General features: G+C 42.2%; 1 protein-coding gene across 2 annotated transcripts in view; it reads left to right on the top strand.

The window, feature by feature from the left end:
* SEC14L1 (SEC14 like lipid binding 1) overlaps positions 1–20,157 on the top strand; it is a 53,858-nt gene extending 33,701 nt beyond the window's left edge. For both annotated transcript variants that reach the window (XM_072990463.2, XM_020785988.3), the window contains exons 8-17: positions 2,522–2,711; positions 6,828–6,916; positions 8,352–8,422; positions 9,802–9,973; positions 10,513–10,647; positions 11,395–11,529; positions 13,240–13,491; positions 15,265–15,443; positions 17,644–17,745; positions 19,615–20,157. In XM_072990463.2, the coding sequence (XP_072846564.2) occupies positions 2,522–2,711; positions 6,828–6,916; positions 8,352–8,422; positions 9,802–9,973; positions 10,513–10,647; positions 11,395–11,529; positions 13,240–13,491; positions 15,265–15,443; positions 17,644–17,745; positions 19,615–19,630 (1,341 nt within the window). In that variant the 3' untranslated portion in view covers positions 19,631–20,157. The remainder of the gene's footprint in view (positions 1–2,521; positions 2,712–6,827; positions 6,917–8,351; positions 8,423–9,801; positions 9,974–10,512; positions 10,648–11,394; positions 11,530–13,239; positions 13,492–15,264; positions 15,444–17,643; positions 17,746–19,614) is intronic.
* Positions 20,158–27,362: the final 7,205 nt, after the last annotated feature.

The following is a 27,362-nucleotide window of genomic DNA, read 5'->3' as shown; positions in this document are numbered from 1 at the left end:
TCCTACCTAGCCCACTGGTTCCCTCCCTGCTTATTTTTTTACTGCCTGCTTTACAACTCAAAATCTCCTTAGTTATTTCCCCAATATTTGCATAGCAGGCTGATTTACACTGCAGATGTGTCCCACTTTAATTCTACTACCAATGCACATTGAAGCTCTTGACAGCCTTCTAGTCTTCCTCTTGTCCCCAGTATCCTTTTAATTATCTTGTCTGATTTATTGTCTCTTTTTCTGTGCATAAAGCCAAGGAAATAATGGCTTATCCTTTAGCTAGTTTTTTTCAGTCTCCTTTTAACTTAGAGCCCTTATTACCCCAGTCTTGCTGCTCATCTTTTAAATACACATTTTAAATCTGGTCTGGTTCTAGACAACATAAAGTAATGTTTTTAGAATGGCGCTGAACAGTTCAACAGGAGCCAGTAATCCTCTAATGCTGCTAGAGAAAAGAAAAAAAAGATTTTATACAATGAAGCAAATTTAGCAAAACCTAATTTAGCAATTAAACCAGTGTTTTCCAACCTTGGGTCCCCAGATGTTCTTGATCTAAAACTCCCAGAAGCCTTCACTAGGGCTGGCCTGGAGTTCTGGAAGTTGTAGTCCAAGAACATCTGGGGACCTAAGATTGGGAACCACTGCATTAGACAATGAAACAAAGTTAGGAAAACCTGAAACATGCTTTCCGTCTCTCTTTAATTTCTGGGGAGACATGGACAACAAGTTGGGAAGAGATTTTCTTCTATTTCTGTTGTCCATAAATTAGACTAACAAAGGAGGCCTACTAAGAACCTCCTCAAGATTTTTGTACCCAATCGTGTGTATGCTCCAGAATAGGAGAAGCTACACCTTTAAGTGGCTGCTTCTTGTTACTGCGTTAAGCACAGCTATTTAGTTTGTACATTGGAGTGGGTGGGAAGCAGAGTCCTCCCTTTTTAAGATGAACCCACCACATTCTTTCTTTTTTGTCTTCTCTCACCCAGACAATATGAAATACATTCAGGAGAGTCTGCTCTTTCTGTTACCTCAACAGTAGCTCCCCCACAAACCTTTCCAGCCTTTGCATTTCTGGAATTGGAATACAAAGATGGAAATGGAACGATCAAAACATCTTCTGGGATGGGGAGTAACAGTTCTCATTGTTAGTTCTGTACTCTTTGTGTTTTTCCAAGTCTTGTGAATAGCACACATGTGTACAGGAGAGAGATGTCCCTCCTAAGGTTGATACAGTGAAGAAAAAGCATATCATTAGAGATGGGTGTATTTGACAGCATCTTAAAAAGCAGAGACAGCATCTTAAAAAGCAGAGACATCACCTTGCCAACAAAAGTCCGAATAGTCAAAGCTATGGTTTTTCCTGTCGTGATGTATGGAAGTGAGAGCTGGACCATAAAGAAAGCTGACCGCCAAAGAATTGGTGCCTTTGAATTGTGGTGCTGGAGGAGGCTCTTGAGAGTCCCCTGGACTGCAAGGAGAACAAACCTATCAATTCTAAAGGAAATCAACCCTGAGTGCTCACTGGAAGGACAGATCCTGAAGCTGAGGCTCCAATACTTTGGCCATCTCATGAGAAGAGAAGACTCCTTGGAAAAGACCTTGATGTTGGGAAAGTGTGACGGCAAGAGGAGAAGGGGACGACCGAGGATGAGATGGCTGGACAGTGTCTGCGAAGCAACCAACATGAAATTGACACAACTACGGGAAGCAGTGGAAGATAGGAGGGCCTGGCGTGCTCTGGTCCATGGGGTCACGAAGAGTCGGACACGACTAAACGAAATGAAACGTATTTGTATTCTTGTATGGATACGAATATCTGCACACAGCTGGACTTAACGAGGGTCCAGTCCTTGGTGCCGGACCATCAACTCCAAAAAAACCCAAAAAAAAAACAAACCACTCATCCTTCCAATCACTCCTGGAGCACCACTCTTTTCCCACTCGGCTGGTCACTCAGCAGCCGTGCAGGTAGACTCGTCTTCCCTCCCCCCTGCCTGGACTGCTAGCCGAGCAGGACGAGAGCGACACTCCGGGAGTTATTGGAAGGATGAGCAAGGCTGCTGCCACCAGACCTGGGCTCTTGAGAGTCTAGCTGCGCGGGATATTTGTATTTATATACAAATATGAATACCCCTATCTCTACATATAATGCTTGTATGATCTCATCCAGAGTACTATATATTTTCTCAAATATACATTTTGCTTTGAAATGCAGAGTAGAAGCTTAAATACAAATATAAATAATGCCCAGAATCCAAAATATTGCATGCGTAAGGGAAATTACACAAGTGAGTTTTGCTGGCTATGCATTGCACCTTCAGAAATGCAGCTATTTCATTTTTTAATTTACACTGTGAAACCACAACAGGATTCCAGTCAAAAATTGCCTTTGTTCCACATAGATATATGTCATTTTATATCTCAGTAAATGATCATGGTGGCACTCTTAGTTCTTTGTACAGGAGGTGGAAAACAGATATCCTCCTGCTTATCAAAAACAAATTAAACCTTTTATAAATACCATTTACAGATTCCGAAGGATGAGCACATCTTGAGGTTCTTGCGTGCTAGAGATTTCAACATTGACAAAGCCAGAGAGATCCTGTGCCAGTCATTAACGTGGCGCAAACAGCACCAGGTGGACTACATTTTGGATACTTGGAACCCTCCTCAAGTCCTGCAAGATTACTATACAGGAGGCTGGCATCACCATGACAAAGGTATATTGCAGGTTTATGGAATACTTTTTATGTAGGTAAGCCTCAGAGAATCTGTCAGAAAAAGATCAGGTGGAAATCAAAATGTACAATGCACAATCATCCTTCATGAAGTTGGTATGCACCCTTCTATAAGTAGCGTGAGTGGGGAAAGAAAAGGTTGAGGGAACATCTCCCTCTCCAAGATTTTCCTTACGTTTAATTACTATCCTGGACCAATTGAAGCTTCAGGCCACTCACCATGATGTGGAGATATCCAGGGATAGCGTGTGCATTGCATACAGTAGTACTTTGCAACCTTGGCTCACAGCACATCCTGTCTTCACAGCCTCTTTGACATTCTTCTGGAAAGCATTTTTAAACCAGCTCTTAAAATAAGTATCACAATACTTCCTTCCACTATTCCTGCAGATTCATAGTTCTGAAGGGGTGGGCAGTGTTTTCACATTTAGTTTATTGTGATACATATAATAGGACAATATAGTAAGCATGATTAGACAAGAGGTGATAGAAAGCAAGCAATACTAGCAATAATAGTGCTTCGTGTTAGCAGGCTTGTATTAAATCATTCTTCGTGGTCTCTGTGAATGCGCACTAATGGGTTTTATCTGCGCCTGCACAGAGGTTTCCGGAATCTTCTAGAGCTTAACACTGTTTGCTAGGACTGCCCCCCTAGTACACATGATCCGCCCATCCTGGCAAGTGCCTCAGTTCCTTTTTGCTGCCGCTGAGGTTTCTTTTCTTCGACGAGCTCTGTTTGCTAATCTGTTCAAAAGCAATTTCTGAGAGACTTTGTGCTTTTTCTCTGGCCAGGCTCTTAAATTAAGACAGCAGCGTCCCCGTTCTTACTGTGGTAACGTTCTCTTCACTCTTCACCGAATATGGAATCCATACTGCCACCACCACCTCTTTTACCATCTTTGGGCACTTCTGTGGCCTCCTCAGTAAAGTCCAAATCCAAGGCGAAACTGCCTGCCAAGACTAAGTCTGGTGGTTCAACACCCAAATCTACACCAGTAATGAAATCTCCCTCGCTACCAGAACAGTAGCCGAAACCGAAGAAATCCAAAAAGTCGTCTTCTGCTGCACAGTCTATTAAACATCAGAAAGACAGACTGGTCTCTTCGGTACCACTTCATGAGCAGCAGACTACAGTGGTGCCTCGACTTATGAACTTAATCCATATTGGAATGGTGTTCATAAGTCGAAATGTTTGTAAATTGAAGCACCATTCCCCATAGAATGCATTGAAAACTGATAAATCCGTTCTAGCCAGAAAAAAAATTACCAAAAAATTAAAAAGAACACAGCAAGCCCGGTTGGAAGGTGCTCCATTACTGAGGTTTAAAAAGAAAAAAACCCTCCAAAAACTAACACTAAAATCACCTCAGTTGCTGAGGTTTAAGAAAAACCTCCAAAAATAAACAGCAAAGCCACAACAACACAGCACAATACCCGCCCCAGCCAAAACCCACCCAGAACAGTTTTTTTAAAAAGGAGAAACAGCAGCTTGCCTCCCTACACACACACACATGCACATACACACACATTCACTCCGAAGCAGAAGAAGGCAGTGGCTTTAGCTCGCCAAGAGCGCATCACAGCCAGACATATCATAGACACTGCCTCAAGACACATGTCCACTGCTGTCGCCCTTAGAAGGCATGCCTGGTTATGCTCTGCACATATTTCTGATGATTCCCGCATGCGTATTGAGGACTTACCCTTTGATCAGGTTGGCCTCTTCGATACCAAGATGGATGAAATTCTTGACAATCTACAGAAAATGAGAAAAACTGCAAGATCTTATAATACACAATACTGCTACAAACCACAACATTATCAATGGTGTTGACCATATCCCTACCAACAATACAAACCATTTGTTGACAGAGATACTTACCGCAGTCTGCCTCATCCTTCCAGCCTTGCCGGAACAATCAGCACCAACATCCACATCAGTCTTTCATAGACCTGACAAGAAACCAAAGCAAAAATTTTGACTCTTATCCAGCCCAGTTCTCTACTTTTCACTCCCCTCATACTTATTTGACTTGCCTGGCACCTCATTTCACATCGTGGGCGACCATCACCACAGACAAATGGGTATTCACCATCATCGCCACAGGTTATGCTATAGAATTGGCTACCCTCCCACCATCAAGAACTGTTCTTACTGCACTGTCTCACATTCTGAATCGTGAGGTTCAGTCTCTCCTTTCAAGAGATGCTGTGTCACTAGTTTTTCCATCAGATGACGACCCAGGTTTTTTTCTCAAGGTACTTCACAGTACCCAAGAAAGACAGAGGCCTTCGCCCTGTCCTTGACCAGCAAGATCTCAGTTATCACATTTTCCAGCACCACTTCCACATGGTAACCCTAGAACGCATCCTACCACTCCTTCAGCTAGTCAACTGGTTCGCAGTAATAGACCTAACAGACGCCTATTTTCACATCAATATTCATCACGATCACATAAAATTTCTCAGATTCTCACTAGGAAACACCGTCTACGAATTCAAAGCCCTCCCATTCGGACTTTTTACCGCTCCTTGCGTTTTCACAAAGTGCATGGTCCCCGTGGTAGCCTATCTCCACACACAAGGGATTTCCATCTTCCCTTACATAGACGATTGGTTACTTGCAGCCCCCTCCCGTCTTCAAGCTCTGCACGACATAGACTTTACTCCTTAGAGAATCTGGGCTTAAAGGTCAACCGAACCAAATCTACACTCATTCCTTCACAACAGGTGATCTACATGGGGCAATTCTAGATTCTCGATCAGTGAGAGTCTTTCTTCCCCAAGAACGGGCTATGAAACTGTACACTGCGATTCAACAATTCTGTCCCCTTGCCTCGCATTACTGTTTGGATCTACGGGCAAAGACAGACACGACGTTTGGATGAGCGGTTTTGTCAGCTGCTCTTCCATGACGTCCCTCCTCCGGATAGGTAAACTTGCTAATCAGCCATTAGTGTTCATTCACAGAGACCACAAAGAAGAAAGAGAAATTACTTACCATAAGTCTGGTTCTTCAAGTGGTCATCTGTGAATTCACACTTCTTGCCCATCCTTCCCTCTGTCCGTCATGTCAAAATTTTTATACAGCGGCAGACTTTGTGGGAACTGAGGCACTTGCCAGGATGGGCAGACCACATGTACTAGGGGGCGGTCCTAGCGAACAGCTCTAGAAGATTCTGGAAACCTCTGCGCAGGCTAAAACACTAAAAACCCATTAGTGTGAATTCACAGATGACCACTCGAAGAACCAGAGTTACGGTAAGTAACCTCTCTTTATGGAAAAAGGGGGAAAGATCACTAACAATCCTGCCTAGCTCATGAAAACTCAAACCGGTGCCTTCCTTTAATGAGTTAATCCATCTCATATTTCATCATCATCTTGGAACTGCAGAGCTGGAAGGGGCCTTTTGGCTTCCTCTTTTTCTGCTTCCTTCAGCTTTTCCCAGCATTATTGTTTTTTTTCCAGTGAGTCATGCTTTCTCATGATATGCCTAAAGTATGACAGCTTATTTCAGCATTTTGCATTCAAGCTTGATTTCATCTAGGCCTACCAACACCCCTGCCTTCCCACTTAATTTGGCTACCAGAGGTCACAGAAAGGGTTTGTTTATTATTATTATTTTGTTAAATAGCAACAACACACCACTGGCTAGAATCCTTTTGGCAATTTACAAATGCATAAGTATATGGTATAAATTTTGGTGTAAATTGACGCTAATTAATGAGATGCCAGATGCATTCCTAGTTGTGGGTCCATATATATATTAAGTGAGGAAGTAATCAAGATTTAGCATTGGGCATGCGTGATCTCTGGATCTCTGGGAATTGTCCAGCTCTGGCTTAAAGTATTAACGGAACCTAAAAGGAGTGTTTCTCATTTTCACCTCGCCCTAGGCTGTTTGATCAAAAAGGCTTGCTTTTTTTGAGGGGGGGGGTTCTGTGTGAAAGGAGGTAACCATTTCTTTTGATAGCAACATGGATGATTAAGTGTTTCTAGTGTTCCACATTTAATATGTCCTCCTAATGACTTTTCGGTGGATATGTGCATACGCAATCTGCTAAAATGGCAATTTTTTTTGTTTTGTTTCTTTTCAGATGGGCGCCCACTCTATGTTCTGAGACTGGGCCAGATGGATACCAAAGGTCTGGTCCGAGCGCTTGGGGAAGAAGCTTTGCTCCGCTATGTAAGTGCATGAGAAGATGTTGGCTTTGATAGCGGAGGCATGGGAGCTTCCGTGGTAGTGCTCTGGTTTGTACAAGAATGATGATCACAAATGATTTTGCTCTCTGGCTTGTGGTTGGTTTGAACAATAGCAGAGTAGCCAGCTTCACTTCAGACTGCAGATGGGAAAAGTAAAATTTTAAAATGTTAGCCTGTGTGTGGTTGGGGGTGGGAAGATCTTTGCAAGCACAGACAAACCAAAGGCAGAGGAACAGTACTAGGCCAGCCGCTCACTGCTTCACTTGTTTTCTGATTTATTTGACAGCCAGCACGCTAAAAAATGTGATTCTCTACTTGCGGTCTGAAGTACTATCTGTCCCCTCTAATACCATGGGCATTTCCACAGTATGCTAGATGAGGCTGAACCTTAGAGGGGTTGTGTTGAATGTCTGCAGCTTTATGCAGTATTGAGAATATGGATTCGCAAGCGCTCTGCTTGCAAAAGATTTCCAGTCTGCCCCTGTAATAATGATAATTATAACTCCAACAGCATCAACAGTCGTAGTCATAGCAGTAGTAATGCCATCGGAAAAAACAGTTGGTATATGTTCTTTGTAGCCTCCTTGCCACCAGTTTATGTGGAGAATGTGGTGAGTTGTATCTGTGATATAACACACTGAAAGCTGGGGTTCCGTAGTACAAAACAGATAGAATTCGCTCTTGCTATTTCAGGCTTTTGGTGGGGAGGACTCTCAATTATGTTTGTGCAGAGTTGGAGGTAAGTTAGTTGATACTGCTCAAGGATTATTACAAGACAGCTTCTCGAAATTTCACTGTGCCCCAGTGTCAAACACAAAGGCAGAGGTGGTTGAATAGAAATAACAGCAGAAAAATATTAAATGACGATATGCCACTTAGAAATGTATGTATCCCTGTGAGTACTTCTCATGTTATGATCATTTGAAATATAAAATTAATGCAACAATCTTAGTAATTTGGAATTTATAAGAGAGGTTAATAGTGCATTGCTATAGAGGCAAGTCCCACCAACTTCAGGTAAATGAGTATAGGATTAGATTCAAGGGTAAGATTTTTAGATAAACGATAAAGACATGTTTGACTAGGATCTGAATGTCAGCATATTGGCAAAATATATTCATGATTTTTATGTTTCTTTTCTCACGTGACTAGCACTACTTTTACTTTAAAAGTAGAGGACTGGTGGTAGAAGAAAAACCAAATGCCAGCCTTGGTCCTAGAAATTCTGGATAGCTCAGTGGTTTAGACATCTGGCCGTGGAATCAGAGGAGGGAGTTTTATTCCCGACTGTGCCTCCTTGACAGACTCTGGACTTGATGTTCTATAGGGTCCCTTCCAGCTCTGCAGTTCTAAGAGGAGGAGGATGATTTTGTAGCAGCCTCTAGACAGACATCTCTTTTTGTTTATGCTTTATGTAGGTTCTGTCTATAAATGAAGAAGGACTGAGAAGGTGTGAAGAAAATACAAAAGTGTTTGGAAGACCTATAAGGTAAAGGAGAATAATCAGTATTTCATCACACTGTGTCACAAACCATGTAGAGATATTCCATGATAATCTAAATAATAGTTCTTTACCTCATCCTGAGATTGTGAGTGCTAGGTTAATTTAGGAGGCATACTAGTGAAATTGAGAATCCATATAGGTCTGGTATTCCATGCATTATATATCCACTAGCACTAGAAACAGAATCCATGAATAGAAATCTTTTTATTATGAAATACCTTGAGGGGAAAAGAGGCTCCGTGGCAAGACCTGAGGGCATGCAGTGCATTTATTTTGTTTTGCACTTCTGCTGATCTGGACTTGATCAGTCTGGGAGGTTTATTTTGGGAAGTCCCATGCCTTGAGTTCATAGTGGAACAAAGGTAGAATGTGAACATATTAGCCGCATAACATTAAGGGAATGCCTAGCAAACCCCTCATATTCTGCAAAAATTCAAAGTGTGAAATGGAACAACATCCACTCCGCAAAGCCCAGCAAATGTTTAGAGTGAATTGTGGACGTGAATTGTTCTTTCAGTTTCTAAGATAGAAGTCCCCTGAAGTAGAAAAATCATAAGTAGCTGAATCGGCGCAGCACTAAAATCTTAGACAGCTGAGACAGTTCATAATGATGCACTACCAAAAACTCTTCTAGGCTATCTCACTTCTGTTTATTTTTGTGGAAACAAATCAATCTAAGTTGAAGAGTTCTTGAAAACGTGGAAGTTCACTTTCTACTCCATGACATTTTGTTGGTCCTTATCATTTGTATTTTTAATTAGTTACATTTCCATCCTCGCCAAGAGTATTCTGGCAATGCTTCTTGTCCTTTTCCTTGGTGTAGCCGTTCAGACCCTGGCTGTTAGGCAGTAGTGTCTAACTAAGAGAGTGAGGCTGGGCAGCTGCCCCAGGGAGGCATGTTTGCTCTAATAAGCTCTGAATGAACTCACACTTGCCATATATGCACTTAAAAGCAGAAGGCAAGACAATGATTCTGTAGGCAAGCCATGAGAATTTGGTATGTCCAAGCTCAAAACATTTCAGCTACACTTATATTGAATGCCAGTTAAGGCATTCATAGGCCAGAGGAAGAACTTACTAGGCTCCCTGGGGCCTAAGCGCAAGGCGTTTTCCTTGCCTTGTGTCCATGACAAGAACTGTTCACCAGCCCTAAAAGACAGTTGCATGGAGGGAAAGGGGGGGGGGTGTAGGTGGCCCTGGAGGTGAGGAATGGCCACAGTGGCTAGCATAAAATAGCCTTGTAGTTGGCTGTTATAACAGAATTCTGCATACATAAGATCAGGGTGGGGATGGGGCTGGAAGTTACATTTTTAATAAAAATATTAAGTCTGTTGCTTTTTTTCTTCCTCGGGGGGGCAAAACAGTGCCTGGACCTGTTTAGTGGACCTAGAGGGCTTGAATATGCGGCACTTGTGGAGACCTGGCGTCAAGGCCTTGCTGAGGATCATTGAGGTGGTGGAAGCAAATTATCCGGAAACCCTGGGGCGTCTTCTCATTCTGCGAGCTCCCAGGGTATTTCCTGTCCTTTGGACCCTGGTAAGTGGCTCTACGTTTGTCTCTTCCAAGAGCAGATATGGACTTTGAAGTAGCCAAGACAACATACGCCAGCTTGTTTTCTAAAGGGTTCTTAAAAGAAGAAATCTGTCTAGGCCAGTGGATCTTCCTCTCCTTTTCTTAAAAAATTGCTCAAAAAACTTTTTTTTTTACCCTGAAGGAGGTGTGGGAGGCAGGTTTTGCCATGTTTGGGGGCTCCTGGTACCACACACACAGAAACCAAAATGTTGTAATTTTTTAAAAGTGGGACAGTAGAGACCACTGGGGGTGTTATCAAACTATATAGAACTATAAATAAATTTAAAAGAAAAATATTGGGGCGGGGCATGGGAATAGGGTGGCCCTCCAAGGTCCAGTGGGGCCCTTCAGCCTCTGTCAGCTGTTCACCCTGATCAAGCCAGTAACAAATAGGTGGCCTGGTGGACTAATGGATGTCATGTTCACCATTTGTATTAACAAAAGCAAAAAATTCAGGCATTTGATGACCTGGGAATTTTACAAACTCTGAAATTTATTTGCAGGTCAGTCCATTTATTGATGACAACACTCGAAAGAAATTCCTAATTTATGCTGGCAATGATTATCAAGGTCCTGGTGGGCTGCTGGATTATATCGACAAAGAAATTATTCCAGATTTCCTTGGAGGAGAATGCATGGTACATTAAAGTATTGTAAAGTATTGTAAAGCAGTAAAGTATTGTGGGACTGTTCCGTGTGTATTATAACAAAGATGAAAGATCATACTGATACATGTAATGTTTTTAAACTCTCTTAATTCAGTGTATATTCACTATGATCTGATATGAATAGACTGCAATTTCTAGGCCTTTAATTGATCATAAGAAATGCCAGAGGTTTTTAAACTAAAACACAGCACTGCTGTTTTGCATTGCTGTATTAATTTACATATACAACTAAAATCATACATTATCTGTTGACTAGTAGAAATCATTTTTACTGTAGTGGCTATACAAATGAACAGGGAAAGCTCCAGTTTCTGTCTGGCCTCAGCCATCAGAGTAACTTGAACTAGAGCAAACTATTCTCTTTCAAATACAGCCATTCCTCATTTAGTCTGGGAGTAATAAGAGAGGTCGTATAAGACTGTTAAAAAAATCAAGCAAACCTAGAAGGCAAAGGTCTTCAAAACTCTGAAGCACTATGTAATTACAAATTATGACTGCCCATGTGGTCTTCATTCTATTAAGAAGTAAGTGCTGACATTCTGTATCAGATCAGCTCAGATTTGCTGTTCAGCAACAATTTAATTTGTGCTTATTCATTGAAATCAAAGAGCTCTTCACAGTGAAAAGAGTCAGAATGATTGTCTAGTGTATTCTTATATTTGAGCACAGATTGAATGCTGATTTCTGTGCCTCTCCCCCCTCCCCACATTTCTACAGTGTGAAGTTCCAGAGGGTGGGCTGGTTCCCAAATCTTTGTATCGAACAGCAGAAGAACTAGAAAATGAAGACATAAAGCTCTGGACGGAAACCATCTACCAGTCTGCAAGTGTCTTCAAAGGAGCTCCCCATGAGGTATGTTTTCTTGTTCTCTTTCTCGTATACAGTTGCCTACAATGGAAAGACAAACTGGCCCTTTTGCAGCAGCTTTATAGTCTTTGAGTTGATTTAGGTGACGCTTCACCTCACTTCCTCTTGAAAATAATTGCTTCTGTGAACTGGGGATTTCAGCAAGATTGAAATTTTGAGTCAGGAAGAAAATTGCTTCCAATTTCCTCCACAAGGAGAAAGAGCTCAGCTCTTATGCGCTGCTCCTGTTTTGCTTCTCATGCAAGTTTTAATCAAATTTCAAGCAAATTTTTAAAAACCATAGCTGTCCCAAATAGTAACGGTGCCAAGACCCATGTCCTGACCTGCCTTAGTACTTGAGCACTGCACACAAAATCATTTTCTCCTGTACAGAGAACAAGAGAAATGATCACACCTTTTAACCTATGCAGCGAATTTTGAATAATATTGACCAAATTGGCATATTTTTTAAAATCTTCTTAAAGTAGGTAATAATTAATGAAATATCCATGTTGTTCCCTCACAAAATAGTTTCCCAGCACTATTATAACCCACTAATCCCCAAAGGAGCAAGAGAAGTCTCTTGATCTATGTAAGACATATGTCTGTCTGAGCCCCTCTGACCCCTATCAGGTCAGTTGGTTTCCCGTCTTCCATTCTCTGTTCCAGAGAAATGAGAATGAAGGAGTTTGTGACAGAACAGGATCTATTAAATCAGATGAGGACTTACGAACAACAGCATTGAACTGTCCCAAACTAGTTCACTTCATTCTTTGGTTACACAGTTTTGAGTCCTTCCCTTCTGGGTGTTCACCTCCAGTAACTAGTCCTGGGCTTGCTGGTGGAATTGCTTTGGTCAGGCTACACAAGATGTGGTGCAGGAAGTACTGCTTATAAACCCACACTAGGGACAAACCTGCTGATCCCTGTCTCGTGCTCCCCTCTGGGTTACTGATGGTTGTGCCTGACAAGTTCACTGTCACCTTCCACCAGGGTCTATCTGTGGATGCTGTCAGTTCCCTGAGAGATCCCTCCTGGGCTTGGCGGTGTCTCTCCCTTCTTTCCCACTCACCCCAGTCAGAAGGCTTTTGGCATTTTCTCCTTCCTCTTTCCTGTGCTGCCTTTAAGCTGTCTTTTAGAGTCTCCGTTCCCAACAGGTCCTTTTTCTCCTCCAGGGCTCGTTTTCCTTTTCATGGGCTTTCTTCCTTTCCCAGACTTGCTGATTTCCCCCCAGGGAGTCATATGCCAACACAGGCTCTCCCAGATCTATCAGGGAGCTTGTGGTATGAAACTTTTCAGGTCCAGGAAAAGATGAGATGGCCTTCTGACAGGGGGCCTCCCGTGCCTCTACAGTCTGTTGTCTCCCTGTCCCGTACTTCTGAGTTTTGAAGCAGCAGATTTTATTCTGCAGGCCAGATTTTTTAAAGGTAAAATGAACAATCAGATTGTGCAATAACAATTTGGCTATATGTGCTGTCTAAAAATGTGATGCTATTCACAAATATCATTTTGTCAGATGGAAAAGCAATTAATGTTCTTCTCTAGTTTAGCAAGACACTCTTAGCAGTGACTGTAACAAATGAAGACACAGAGGATGGATACTTAGAGGAGTCATGTATGGGAATTCTGACAGGAGTGCCACAGTGTGTATCCTCTCATCAGACAGTTTCTGCCTCGGCTGAGCTTTCAATACAGTCTTTTTCCCCCTTTCTCTAGATTTTTATCCAGATTGTGGAAGCTTCCTCCGTGATCACTTGGGATTTTGATGTTTGCAAAGGTGACATTGTTTTCAACATTTATCACTCCAAAAGAGCACCACAGCCTCCGAAAAAGGACTCTTTAGGGGCCCACAGTATTACCTCTCCTGGTGGCAATAATGTACAGCTGATAGACAAAGCCTGGCAGCTGGGGCGAGATTACAGTATGGTGGAGTCTCCACTTATCTGTAAGGAAGGAGAGAGCGTGCAGGTGAGAACAATGAGCACAATCTGTACTCTTGATTTGTGACAAAATGCTACCAGAGGCCATCTGAAAATAAGGCATTCCAAGCATTCCAAGCTTCTCAGTAATGGCAGTCAAAATAACAGGTGAAATGAGATCTGGAAAAACATTTAAGCTACAACAAAAACATTGTAATAATGTGGAATCTATAAAGACTGATGGTTTGTCTCATTTGAAGTCTACATCAGTCAGCTGATGGACACTAGCCAGCAGAGCACCAAATCTAGAGCATGTCTTATTAATGCTTTTATTGGAAATTATCTTAGGATAGTCCTTCTCAAACAGTTTTGCTTCTGGTCCCCCCCCCCCCCCCGTAAACGTCTTTGTCCTCTGCCTCCACCCTAAATCATATGCAAACCATCTGATTCACAGCAAGACATTCAGAGATCCTTGTACAGTATGTGTATTGGCCTCTTATAAGGATATGTTCACTGGGAGGTATATTCAACTCAGCAAGGTACCATCAGTTGCTCCTCAAAAACCATAAGAAGAAACCAATAAAACAAAGCTTAATTTTATTCTGGGGAATGATTTGTGGTAGGTTACTCCGACAGATAAACTATGAGCACCACAAAACTGAGAGTTGAGGTACCTCTCCTAGGGAAAACATTTTATCCATCTGCATCTTGGCATGAGACAGGAGGAAGACTGTATCAGGATCTGTCCTTAAAGTGGTGTACCCCTAAGAGTTAGTGCAGCTGAATATCACTCCTTTTCAGAAACTCTCTCTTGTGCCTCTGTACATCTTAAAAGTGTTATGCGAAAAACAGTACAGTGGTGCCTCGCTAGATGATGTTAATCCGTTTCATTGAAATCGCTGTCTTGTGAAAACATGGTTTAGCGAAAAGCGTTTCCCCATTGGAATGTATTGAGACCCGTTTAATGCATTCCATTGGGGGAAAATAGTCGTCGTCCAGCAAAAATCCCCCATAGGGAAGCCATTTTGTGAAGCGCCGATCAGCTGTTTAAATCGCTGTCTTGCGAAGCATCGGCCCCGAAAACACCCATTTTGTGAAGATCTCCCATAGGGAAGCCATTTTACGAAGCTGCCAAGCAGCTGTAAAAATCATTGTCTTGCAAAAAACGGTTTGCGAAGCACAGACCAAATCATCGTCCAGCGAAATTCCCCATAGGAAAAACCCTTTTGCGAATCGCTATAGCAATCGCAAAAAGTCAACATCTAGTGAAAAAAACGTTTTGCGGGTAATCATCTTGCGAGGTACCACTGTATAGCAGTAGGGAATTCACATGCCTCGTCCAAAGCTGTGTTCAGGTGTTTGTTGCTCTGCATGAGTGGAGGAAGCTGGTGAATATGTTCTGTCACTCTTCCGCTCCTGTTTTGCTTGTGTTGCTAGGGAAGATCCAGAATGGAGCTGTCATAGGAATAGGATTCGATGCATTCAAAAGTTCTGATAACATGGAGAGTTTGACATGAAAAGAGAGGAGCTGAAGCATGCATTGTGAGCTTCTGCTACTCATACAGAGTAACACATATGTGAATGTCTATGCCTTTTAGGCCAGATGGGCGGGGTATAAATCAAATAAATAAATAAATAATCCCGAGAAAACTGTCTTCCTTTGGTTTCGGGGGGAAGGAAGAAAGCTAATGAGATTTGAGGATGAGGGATGTGGAAGTCCAGCTCCCCAGAAGTTCTAGGATTCCTAGATTTTTAAGTGGGAGTTTCTTTATCAAGGAACCCTGAAGAAACCCACTGGGTCATTTCTTGCTCTTGCTTCCAGGGGTCCCATGTGACTCGATGGCCTGGCTTCTACATTCTCCAGTGGAAGTTCCACAGTATGCCTGCCTGTGCCACAACCAGCTTGCCTCGTGTGGATGATGTCTTGGCATCTCTACAGGTCTCGTCCCATAAATGCAAAGTGATGTACTATACAGAAGTAATTGGGTCAGAAGATTTCAGGTAGGATCACATGCAAGCACCATCTTTAAATGAACCAGTGAAGGCACAAAGTCTCCTAAAAGAACATTGATACATGTTGCATGGTTGCCTGTGTTGAAAAGCAAAATTATTGAGGACTTTATCAGAACTTTCAAGGTACAACAGTCAGGCTCCTTTCAGTGATCAAAGATGGAAGTCTGTGATGAGATAAGATGTTTTGATGCACTGTGTCCTTTTCATGTGGTGACCCTAGGTGAAAGCAGTCTGAATTTAAAGGTATTTGTTTTGTTTTATAGAAGATAAGGTATCATAATTTAAAAACTAAAATTACTGTTTTATATGTGCATTGATTGAAAAATATTCATTTTCATAGAATGAATGATCTCAAAACTTTTGCATTAAAAACACTATCATTTGGATCTATTAATGCTCAGCAAACATAGCACGTATTGGAGTAGACGTGGTGGCGCTGTGGGCTAAACCGCAGAAGCCTGTGCTGCAGGGTCAGAAGACGTCGCTTGTCCCAGCTCCCGCCAACCTAGCGGTTCGAAAGCATGCAAATGCAAGTAGATAAATAGGGACCACTTCGGTGGGAAGGTAAACAGCGTTCCGTGTCTAAATCACACTGGCCATGTGACCACGGAAAGATTGTCTTCGGACAAACGCTGGCTCTATGGCTTGGAAATGGGGATGAGCACCGCCCCCTAGAGTTTAGACAAAAATTGTCAAGGGGAACCTTTACCTTTATTGGAGTAGAAGGAGGCACAAAAGGAGCTATAAAGGCCTTGTGAGTTGCTTTTCAGGTCACTGAGAAAGGAGAACAGATCAAAAGAGACCAGACTTGACTGTGTAGCTTCCATAGCCGCCTAGAGTGGTCGTAATTGACCAGATAGGCGGGATATAAATAGAATAAATAAAAAAATAAATAGTTCCATTCTGTGGTTATAAAAGGTCTTGGTGAGCCATCTGCTCCATTTGGCCAGCTTAAATACCAGCTTCATGGTCCCAATATTTTTCCCTGCTTGTGACTACAAGGCCTGCACAGATTGTCATGAAATCAAATCCTATATTGAATATCAAATTGGAATACTGCTTTTTTAACCAGACTACCTGAAAATTTGTTTGCACCTACTTAAGGATGATTAAATATTGCTCTGCCCTACTGATTTCAAGAAGGATAAAAAAATAAATAAGCCTGAGGAATGCAAAACTGTCACTCTAGCTGCAATCTATTTGACAGATTGAGTACTAAAATAAAAACTTCTTGGCTTGACAACAGTTGTATTAAAGAGGACTTCCAGCCTGCATGGCTGAAGACATTCCACTTGCACTGTGATGTTCAGGATAATCAGGTTTGAAACACATCACTCTCCTCAGATTAATTTCAGTCCTTGATCATAAATGGCCATGTCACATGGGAGCATTTTTTAGTACATGGCATCAAGAAGAAATTTATTTAAAGTGACTGAGATTAAAAGTTTATTTGCATTTTTGCTTATCAAGCAATTAAAAATATTTTAATTCATTTCATTAGTCACAGGCTGAACTCATGTTTAAAGCGAGAAAAAGAACTCCTTTATGGAAAGCCCTGCCAGTAGGGCTACATAGTGTGTGCATTATGTGTCATCAAGTTAGAACTGACTTATAGTGACCCTAAAAGGGTTTTCCAGATAAGTGAAATGTTTAAGAAGTGGTTTTACCAGTTCTACTCCCCCAGTGAGTTTCCATGGCTCAGCAGAGATGCGAACCCTGGTTTTCAGTGTCTGAGATCCTCATTTTATCCACTACACCACATTGGATATTGGGGAGCCAGTAGTAACCCTAAAAACCATGGAAACGCATTGGGGGAGTAGAACTGGTGAAACCACTCCTTAAATATCTTGCTTGCCTTGAAAGCCCTATTAATGTCACCATAAATCAGTTCCAACCTGATGGCACATAACTAACAAAACCAGTTAATACTTTTTTGGTTGTATTTGATCCTTTCTATTTACCATTTGTATTCCTTGATAGAAACTGCCTCAAGGGGATGCTTACCCTAAAAGTCAAATAATAGCTATTTTGAATACTGATTGTGATCATTTATTCAGGTTTCTTAGTTTAATCGATTGTGCCAGCTATGCTCTGGAAGGCATGTTTGTTGATCCATGATATAGAAGTCAAAATCAGCAAATCCTTTCAGCAGCCAACATGCTAAAATGTTTTATGTTTCTTTTGGCAGGGGATCTATGACCAGCCTTGAATCAAGTCACAGTGGATTTTCTCAGCTGAGTGCTGCTACAACCTCTTCCGGCCAGTCTCAATCCAGCTCCATGATTTCCAGGTAGTGCCACTGCCAACCAAAAGCCAGTTGATGAGATGGCCGGACCCTCGTCTATGGCAGTGAACTGCTGTACAGCATAATCACCAGTGACAGTTGCAAAAATACCAATCCCACGAAAGTGGAAGGCCTTTTTATAGATAGTAAAGTAGCTGTGTGCATCTAAGTATGCTGGTTTTGTTTTGAATTAGAGCTGAAACAGTGTGTCTAATCTTAACTAAGTAGCCATAGATTTTCTTTTAAATATATATATATATATATAAAAGATGCTTGCACAAATCCTAACTTGGAACTGCAAGGGCTGTTTTGCAAAGAAATAAGTAATCAATGTGTCACTGGTTGCAAATTTATTTTAAATAATTAATACCTTATCAAAATGTTCTGTTGTGAATTGAGAACTTACCGTAAAGTTTTTTCCCAGTGAGGCCCTCGCAAAAGTTCTCTGTTTTTGCTACTACGAGCTTCTTCCTGTTTTACTCCCAGCATTAAGGCCTGGAAGGGAGCAGTGGCTGAATTTTTGACATTTCATGAAGTGCCAGCTGGTGACTGGCTGAACTGTATCATTTTCTCTCACTTTGTCATAGATGACAAAGGAAGCAGAACTGCTGTCAGACTCAGGCAGCCATTTTGATATGAATACATTCTACAATCACAGCGTTAAGGGCATATATACTCCAGCTTTGGGCACTGAAAGGTTTTAAGCCAGAATTCTGCTTCTGAGCACTCAAGGTGAGAAGGAATAAGGGCAGAGCAGACTTTTCCTCAGTTCAGCCCAAAGGCTGGCCCCCTTTTGGGTCCTCAGGTTCATTCCTTTTGGAATTGTATTTATCCACATTGCCTGCCATCTTTTCTCCCTTACTTAACAAAGACTTACTGAACGGTGACCTCCTTCCTGCCGATAGCTTATAAGAGGAGCCGGGGGGGGGGGGGGGACGGCTGCAGCAGTTCTTCCTTTTCTGGTCAATTTCTAATTCTTTTATCTGTCCCATGAAGGCAAAGAGAAACCTCATAGGTCGGGAGTCCATGCAGCCTCTAAACAAAACCATCTCCGATGACAAGTGTGATGGCCACTAACCCTTCCCAATCCATTTTTTTTTAATATAAAGGAGGCTTTAACTGCGATGCTCAACAGTAAGCCTCAACAGTCACTTTGTTAATATTCTGAAAGGTCTCCACTTGAAATTTTGCCAGGAATTTTGGGAAGCTCAAGGCCAAAAATGTGCTGTGTCGCTTCGGACCTTCTTAGCTTACGCTGCAATCCATTCCTGAAGTGGGCAGTATTTGCTAAAGTGACTCCTACTTCCTGGGCCCCACTCCTGAGACCAGAGAGACATTTCAGATCCTGGGCCCTCCCTTAGAAAAACAAGTTCTCACCTAGTAAAAAAGACTCTGCATGCATGGTTTGTGGAACTCAGTGAGTGGGCTTCCCTGTAGAAAAGGAAATGATTAATGTAAACTTCTTAAAGAGAATTTGCTAAAGATCAGATTGTAAAATGCCTACACTTACTTAAAGGATAAAATGCTGATCAAGGTAGTGTCATTAGAATTAGGCAGAAGCGTGGTCACACTACAGGCTAACCGAGAAAACAGATTTGTTTCCTGTTTACCTGCACATGCTACAGTTGCTTTCCTAACTGCTGTCTGTGACAGCTGTTTATCCAGTAAGATAGCAAGAGATCAATCTTCAGTAACAGTTTTAATTATCGGTATGTAGTCGTGAACATTGGTTCCTGCTTTAGAGGCATACAGTGTCATGCCAAGCTCTGTCATACATAGGTCAAGGCTCTGGTGCCCTCTTTTTTCCCCATTTGCAAGGGCTCTGTCTTGAAAGATGGTCCCCTCTTTTTCTCTCTCTCTCTCTCTCTCTCTCAGATGGCGATTTTGCTGACAGCTGTAAAGAAACCGCTTCAGTCAACAGTCCACATCAGCCTAGAGATGTCTGGCTGTGTAGAACCCCTTTTTTGGCATTGCAGTCACTTCTGCTGTCTGAAGACCTCTTAAGTTTGCTCTGAAGTGTCCCTTGGGGATGCTTTTTCTCTAGACGTCTAGTGCGTCTTTCAGAGCTCAAAGCACAAACACTTGAGGGTGTCCATACATCACAGAAAGCAAGACACTTTTTAGCGGAGTGCCATGGCAACTGTGACCCAACTAACCTTATGTTCTTCTCCTTAGCGTATGAACTGAACCGTTGTTTGTACTCCGCTCTTTCCTGCCAGAGCTGCTAATTCTACTGGTCCTTCTTCCTCTGAACTCAATTTATCAGCCTAGTCTCTCCTTCTTTGTGTTCATGAACTTCATATCACTCTCTGTAAATGTTTTGTAAGCATATTACCTCAATCTTGGTAATAAGATAACAGTCTTTAAAAGATTTTTTTTATTTGTATCAATAATAAATGTGAACTCTTTGGGGGGGAATGGCCTGAGTTTTTTTTTCCTTTGTCTTGCTTTCGAAGATATGCTTTCCAAACAAGTGCTAAAGAAGAAACAGTGTAAAGATTGTGCTGACCGAAAGGGACTATTATGCTTTCGATGCCCAATGTGGCATAGATTTAGAAGTCTGCCTCCCCTCTCCTCTTTTCACAAGGCTTAAGTCAAGCAATACAGCTAGGCTACAGAAGACTCTGTCTAAGGTTCCAGCCAGACTGAGGATTCTAGAACGGTCTGGTGCACTGATATAGTACATTGTATCTCATGTTGTCTTTGTGTCAGTTGCTGGGACAAACGACGGGCACTCACTCCATCGCGTGGATTCAATCTCAGGACTGCTTGGTCTTCTGACCCTGCAGCACAGGCTTCTGCGGTTTAGCCCGCAGTGCCACCACGTCCCTTTTACTCTTTAATTTAAGACCACCTTAATAAAGAAATACAGATGAGCAAGGAGCAGATTCTTTGTGTATAAGAATCACATAAAGATGGGGCCTTTGAGGAGAAAGCACAATGACGTTCAGCCACAGGTTGGATTCAAATGTTGAGAGGATTAAAGAGGAGAGCCCCATAGAATAGTAGATTATGTACAGGAACAGCTACTTTTATCTCCAAGCAATCTCACTATCTTAAGGGCAACACACACTTCTTGCATTTTTAAAAAGGCATATCTGGTTCCGTGGCATATAAATCATTGTACAGTGGACCCTTGACTTACAGACGGCTTGACTTACAGACTTTTTGAGTTACAGACTTCTCTGGCCACAAAATTTAGGTTTGACTTGCAGACTGAGATTTGACTTACAGACCAGAAAAAAACCAAAATGGAACAAAAACGGCCTGTTACGGGATTAATCGGTTTTCAATGCACTGTAGGTCAATGTAGACTTGATTTACAGACTTTTTGACTTGAGAACCGCCTTTCAATACAGATTAAGTTCTCAAGTCAAGACCCCACTGTATGTGCATGTTTGACAGAGTTCTAGTGAAAGAAAATGCCTATCCTGAGTGGGCATCTGCACACTGGCAAATGTATGGCAGTGCCTATTTATGAGATGTATCTCTTCGGTGCACAGAGGACGCTTGCCAAGAAGCAGTTCCTAACAGACACAAAGGCCAGAATTGTCTTTATTCATGCAGTTTGTATAAGGGTGATGGGGTAAGTTTTTCCTCCCCTCCAGCAGGCTCTGTGTCATGTGCCCAGTACTGCAGTGATTACAGTATTGTGCACAACCAGTTGTGCATTGAAGCATCCAAAGAGCAGCCAAACGGGTGAAGATGGCTGCACAGCTGCATTTAATGCTGTTTCACCAACCGAATGTTAGCCAAAGGGACTTTATTCTGAGTAAATATGAATTGTGTTGCATCGTTAGGTTCCCCAAGAACAGAACAAGAATTTTGACCCAAGGAAGAGCATTCCTTTTTGTTAAATACAAAACAAAAGGTTTCTTATGTGCTCTTCAGAGAAGAAGCCATTTTTATAGTCCCTTTTAGGATGAACAGCGAATATTGTGTCACTATCAGGTTGATTTCACTGTGAGATTTTTGTGGGTTGCAGTCCACACCTGTGAATTTCCTATGCTCCAGCAATTTTGTCTAGTTAGGTTTTTAAAAACATACATGTACACAAACAGGTAACGAGCAACAAAGAGATATAGAAACAATGCCAGGTTGGGTAGAGGGGAGAAATGAACAAATTTTACTGGCAACAGTTTCCCAGAATACATTTTTGAACATACAGATTGGTACTTTGTGGACCAGACATGCATGTGCTGGTATATTATGCTGCTATAGCAACAGTTGCTGTGTTATCTTCCAGTCCTTTGATTGCTCACAGATTATCACAGGCTCCAAGGAAATAGCTTGCCCAATGTGCCTTGTCATTTCTCCTGTACCACCACCTGCTGGTTACATGTGAACTGGACAGATCTTGGTGCTCTGTCTAGGACAGTGCTTTGGCTGGCAGTGCCCCCCCCCCCCAGTGTACCAAGAGCAATACAGTTGACAGCTTGAGAAGCATAGTAAGGGAAGATTCAACTGAAAAGTTACATTCTTTTTTGTTGTTTTTAATTTTTTTACACATTTTAGCAAAATTATAAACCTATAAGTCTTAAGTGCCTATTTGTGTATTGGATAGAGTGATGGACTAGGATTCAAGAGATCTGTGTTCAAAACCCTACTCAGCTGTCAAAGCTCACTGAGAGTGACAATGGTAGAACTACTCCCTAAACAGTTCACATGTTTTGAAATCCCTGTTAAGGTTATTAGAAGTTGAATACAATTGGTGACACATAACAACACACCTAACTTCCATAAGTGTCATTTTAGTCTTATCTAGACTTGCAATAGCAATTTCTAAGAAGAGGAAAGATTATACAGCTCCCAGACTTGGCTGAAAAGCTCCTTTGAAACCTGCAAGCAAAGGATGAATGCTTTGTGCACACATCTAAAACACATGACTGTCTCACCTGATGGAAACAGCTGTGTGTACACATCACAAAGAAACTTTGCTGCTGAAATCCACTGGCTGCGCATGCAGCAGGCACCATGCGTTGCTTCACAAAACATGGTATGTCCATGCTCATGATATTTTCTTCATCCTCCACAATGGGCCGTATCAACTTTGGTATGCCAATGTTAGCCTTCTGAAAACATTTCTTGCTAGCTTTTTGCAGACCGGCAGCTGTTTCATGGATAAACCACTACTGTGGCACACAGGGAGAAAAACTGCCAAAGTACTGTCCCAGAGTGCCAAGACCTGCAGGCTGCGTGGTATCCACCTCTCTTACAGAAATAAACATGTGAGAATTATGTAAGCCCCTATGCAGAGTGACCTAGTAGGGGGAAAAAAGCCAGGAGGTGATAAATTGTAGTTCTTAGAAATTTCATAAGTTGGCATTTAGCACATTTCATTTTTTTTTCTCTGGTTAGTGTTACTTGTTCATAATTCCTTCCTTAGGGTGAGCTTGCCTCCTGGAGTCCCCAAGGTTCTGGCAAGAAACTGGAGCTATAGCAAACAGCACCCTGATGTAGGTTATTCAGATAGGACTGGTTGGGTTTTGACTCCCCCTCTCCTTTGAAATGAAATCGTGATTGCCCATTAGGAAGGCCCATGCTTTATAGATGTCAGCTAGCAACAAGGGTAGGATTGCCTATACTGAAAAAGGTAGTTCCATTTTCAAAACCAAATGGTTATTACGAAATCTGCTGTTTAAAAATGAAGTAAAGGCCACTTTGCATTGGCTCAATTCCACCATCTCCAGGGAACCCTAAGTGAAGACAGATGTCTTAAAAGGACATACCTAGGGATCAGTAGTGACCGCTGTGCTTTTTCATAAATCGTGTGTGTTTGGTCTTCTGGGACTATGGCCAGAAGGAGATGGGGGAGCAAGGAGGTTACACATGGTCCTGTATAAGCCGTTAGGAAGCATCTGAATATTGACTAAGGGTGTACAGAAGCATCCAACCCATTCTCCATCTACAGATCGGCATCAACCTGTCCTATGGCCTTTAGGAGACATTCTGCCCCACTTTGGGCTAGTGCACTCCCTTATTTACTCTGGCACAGTAGCAAAGAAGAGTCATGGAGTTTTGGTTTTGGTTTCCACCAGACAGCTGCAAATGGAAGTAAAGAGCTTCCTGCTTCTCTGCAGCTGTACCTAAGAAGGGAGGCGAAGGGGAATTTACAAGCCGGAGGTTAATCCATATACCACAACTCATAGTTTAACAGTGAGCCTCTTATGCCCATCCTTTCACAGAACCAATCCTGTCAGCAGAGTAAGGTAACAAAATTCTTTATTAAGAAATAGGGGTTTCACTTCTGCCATAAGCTTTGAAAATCTAGAAGAATTCTAGTGAAATGAACCAGTGAGAATCTAACCCGTTCATTGGCTGAAATCCTCCACGTGCATAAGGGGTATAGCATGAATTGCCACTAAGAGCAGGCCAGATAGCTCACTGGTTTAGATATCTGGTTGTGGTGCCAGAGGCTGGGAGTTCAATTCCCCACGGTGCTTCCTGGGAGAAGAGCCAGCCTGTGTGGCCTTGGGCAAGTTGCACAGTCCAGGGTGTCACCAGGAGAAGAGGATGATAAACCACTTCTGAGTATTCTTTACCTGGGAAACCCTGAAAGGGTCACCAGAAGTGAAACCTGACTTGACGGCACATAATTATTATTAATTGTGATTTTGGGGTGTATGTGACTAGTATGTGATGTGACAATGTCGTGTACACCCCCAAAACATCAAAGAAAGTCTTTAATCAGTGTCAATTTTTTTGGTGCTAATGACATGTTGCTGCATAGCAGGATTCCATCCAAAGTATCAGTGCTTTTTAACTGTGCAGAGTCAGATATGGCCACTAGATGATGCTACTAATCTTTTAAAAACTCATTGCTACTCCAGGGAAAGAAGTTGAGAGTCAAGAAGGGGGAGAGGGAGAGAGAGAGAGAATAAGCGGTGACATATATGAATAAAACATTTTGTTATGACCAGCCTTGCTAGTTAGTGGAAGACAGCAGGGTCATATGGAAATATTGGAAGTTTGTAACTGAATACTTTTTTGTTGTCTCTGTGATTTGGACACATGGGTTTTCTGCTCTTGCAGAGAAGGTCGTTGGAACGTTCAGGATTTATGGGCACATTTTTAAAGTATAAATTTTACTAGAGCAAGAAAAATTTCTACCACATTCTCATGTTTAACCATTAATAGAACAAACACAGAGACGTGCGCACACATGGTTCTACTGTAGGGATGTGCACTGGGCTCAAATAAGAAATTCTACATCTGATTAGGACTGATGTGTATGAGATCCAGGTTAATGTAGACTGGCCAGGTTTGGTTCTAGGGTGAAGAGAAGCAAATTCAGAAATCAGTTTGTTTCCAGAGCACAAATCAACTTGGATGGGACACAAATTGCTTCCTTCTTTTTCTTGAATAAAACAAACTTCAGAGGCAACTAGCATGTGAGGCTGGCTGTTTGTGTCTTACAGGGTTACGTCCACCTTTAGGATCTACAGTATCATGTGTTCAGACATCAATGAAAAAGCATGAAAATTATCTCTGTCTAAGTTTTCCAGTTAAAATCAATGGGATCTGGGGCACAGTTTGTGTTTATATACCACCCATTAGTTTAATGTACTACTATATTCTGGGCCATTTACAACATAATAACACAAAGCAATAAAATTATGAATAAACAATCGGAGACATAAAGTGTATTATCTTGGTAATAGGTGGGACATGAGGCATGAAATCAGGCAAGGTCGCTATGGAGGGGCTCGGTAAAAAGTAATGTTTTGAGATACCTTCTAAATGTTAGGAAGGAAGGAGTAGGCACAGCTCCACTAGATCACTAGATCACTCCAAACTGAATGATGATCCCTTTCAAAGTCTTGAATTGGATTCCAGCTCAGAGCAAGGGTCTCATGCACAGTCCTAGTCTATTGCTATGAGTTTGGTTATGATGGTTGGCCTCAGCATTCTAACAGCTGAGAAGTCTGAAGTCCCCAGAGTTTGGAAATGATGTGCTAGAACTAATGTCGGGGTTTGGGAGGGGCTATGCTTTCAAAAGTAATGTTTTAAAAATAATCTAATGTTAATTATGAAGTTGCATTAATATTGAATTGAACTGAACTGACTCCAATAGGAATTGGCTGCTATCATCTCACTAGTTGGCTGGGATGGTGTAGCAAGGCTCTGAGCCACATTCCAAACAATCTTGTACTTTCAGTCAAAGCTTCTTAGAGCATTATATTAAAGTGTCACTAGGCATGGCCAACTGGCTCTTTAAAGAGTAGTAGTTCTCAATCTTGGGGTTCCTGAGAGAGAATGGGTCTCAGAAGTCTTGAAAAACACTCTAAATCATTCAAGCGTCATAATTCATAATTTTATAAGCTTGATACTGACTTAAAACAGAATCAGAAAAGTTGTTGGCCTTTCCAGTGGCTTTGACTTGGATGGAACTGGAGTTGCACAGCTTTCCAGGTTTTCTTAAAACTTCTGTGCAAACAAACAGAAAAGCCAGATGAGATAATTCTGAATTCCAGTCCTTTAAGAGAAGTGCATTAAAAAGCACTGGGTGAGATTTATTTGGTGGGACAGAAACAGATTGCTAAACATGTTTCAATGCTGTAACAAAGCTGATGATGCCTTGCCTGCCAATTCAGTTCCATTCAGGCAGCTCGGTCCCCCAAGGTATCACAGCAAGAGAGTCTGAGCATTGATCTCTTTCCCTGCATGCCATCCCATTTCCAGACAGGCAGACACTTAGTTAGACACATTTACATATTTTTTTAAAAAAAATAATACTCCAAACAGCAAGACATGGAAGGTTCTTTCTGCTGTGCTGCTGCACCATCAGAGATGGTTGACGGAGCCACCTGCTTGAACGTTGTCTTTGGAGCGGGCATTGTGTCCAGTTGCCAGGAGCCCTTGTTCTATGGCTGGAGGTCAAAGAAAAGAACCAGTTGGGTTTTATGATATCGGGAGGAGGAGGAGGAGATCATTACTCAGGCCACAGCACACAGAGCTTTGGAGGAATGCACCCCCTTGAGATGGCTAGCCACTGCTACTCTCTTCGCAGTGTATGTTAGCCTTAAGCTCTTACAGCTGTACTCTAAGGACACGGTTTGGCCTTGGTGAAAGTCATTTAACAATGTACGGCGGCTGTCTCTTGATCTTAAGCTGTATGTTATGGACAAACTAATCTTCCATTAAGAAGTACAGCGTTATGTACTGTAAAACCATTCAGAATAAAATCATAAATTCTTGTCCCGGAGAGATGGAAATGATAGGGAAGTGTAAACCCTATAGCTCTGTCCTTTCTGAGGAGTGAGGAGCTGGTGTGTAGACGCACACATGATCCAGTCTGCGTCTACACACCAGCTGCTCACCTCTGGACTGGGGTAGAGAGCCTGGCAACACCCTCGAGGGTTTGTAGGTGGAGCATCGGGGCAGAGGAATTTAAGGAGGAGGCAGAATCAGAAGAGGACTGTTGGGTGGATGCTCTTCCAGTGCTTGAGGTCCAGGAGGTAACCATGATGGCAGGACACTCCAATGGGGGCTGGGTGGGAGACAATCTACCACTGTGATCCAGCCTTTGGCCATTTTGTGTTTCCTGGAGAAGGCTAGCAGGGTGTGCCGGGACAAGGCAAGGTGACAAGATGTGAGGCATCAGAGGGATCAACGCCAGGCAC

This window comes from Pogona vitticeps, chromosome 2 (assembly GCF_051106095.1).
Source record: "Pogona vitticeps strain Pit_001003342236 chromosome 2, PviZW2.1, whole genome shotgun sequence".
In the NCBI taxonomy this organism is placed as follows: domain Eukaryota; kingdom Metazoa; phylum Chordata; class Lepidosauria; order Squamata; family Agamidae; genus Pogona; species Pogona vitticeps.
The sequence above is the reverse complement of the archived record's forward strand: the minus strand, read 5'-3'. Positions and strand labels throughout refer to the sequence as shown.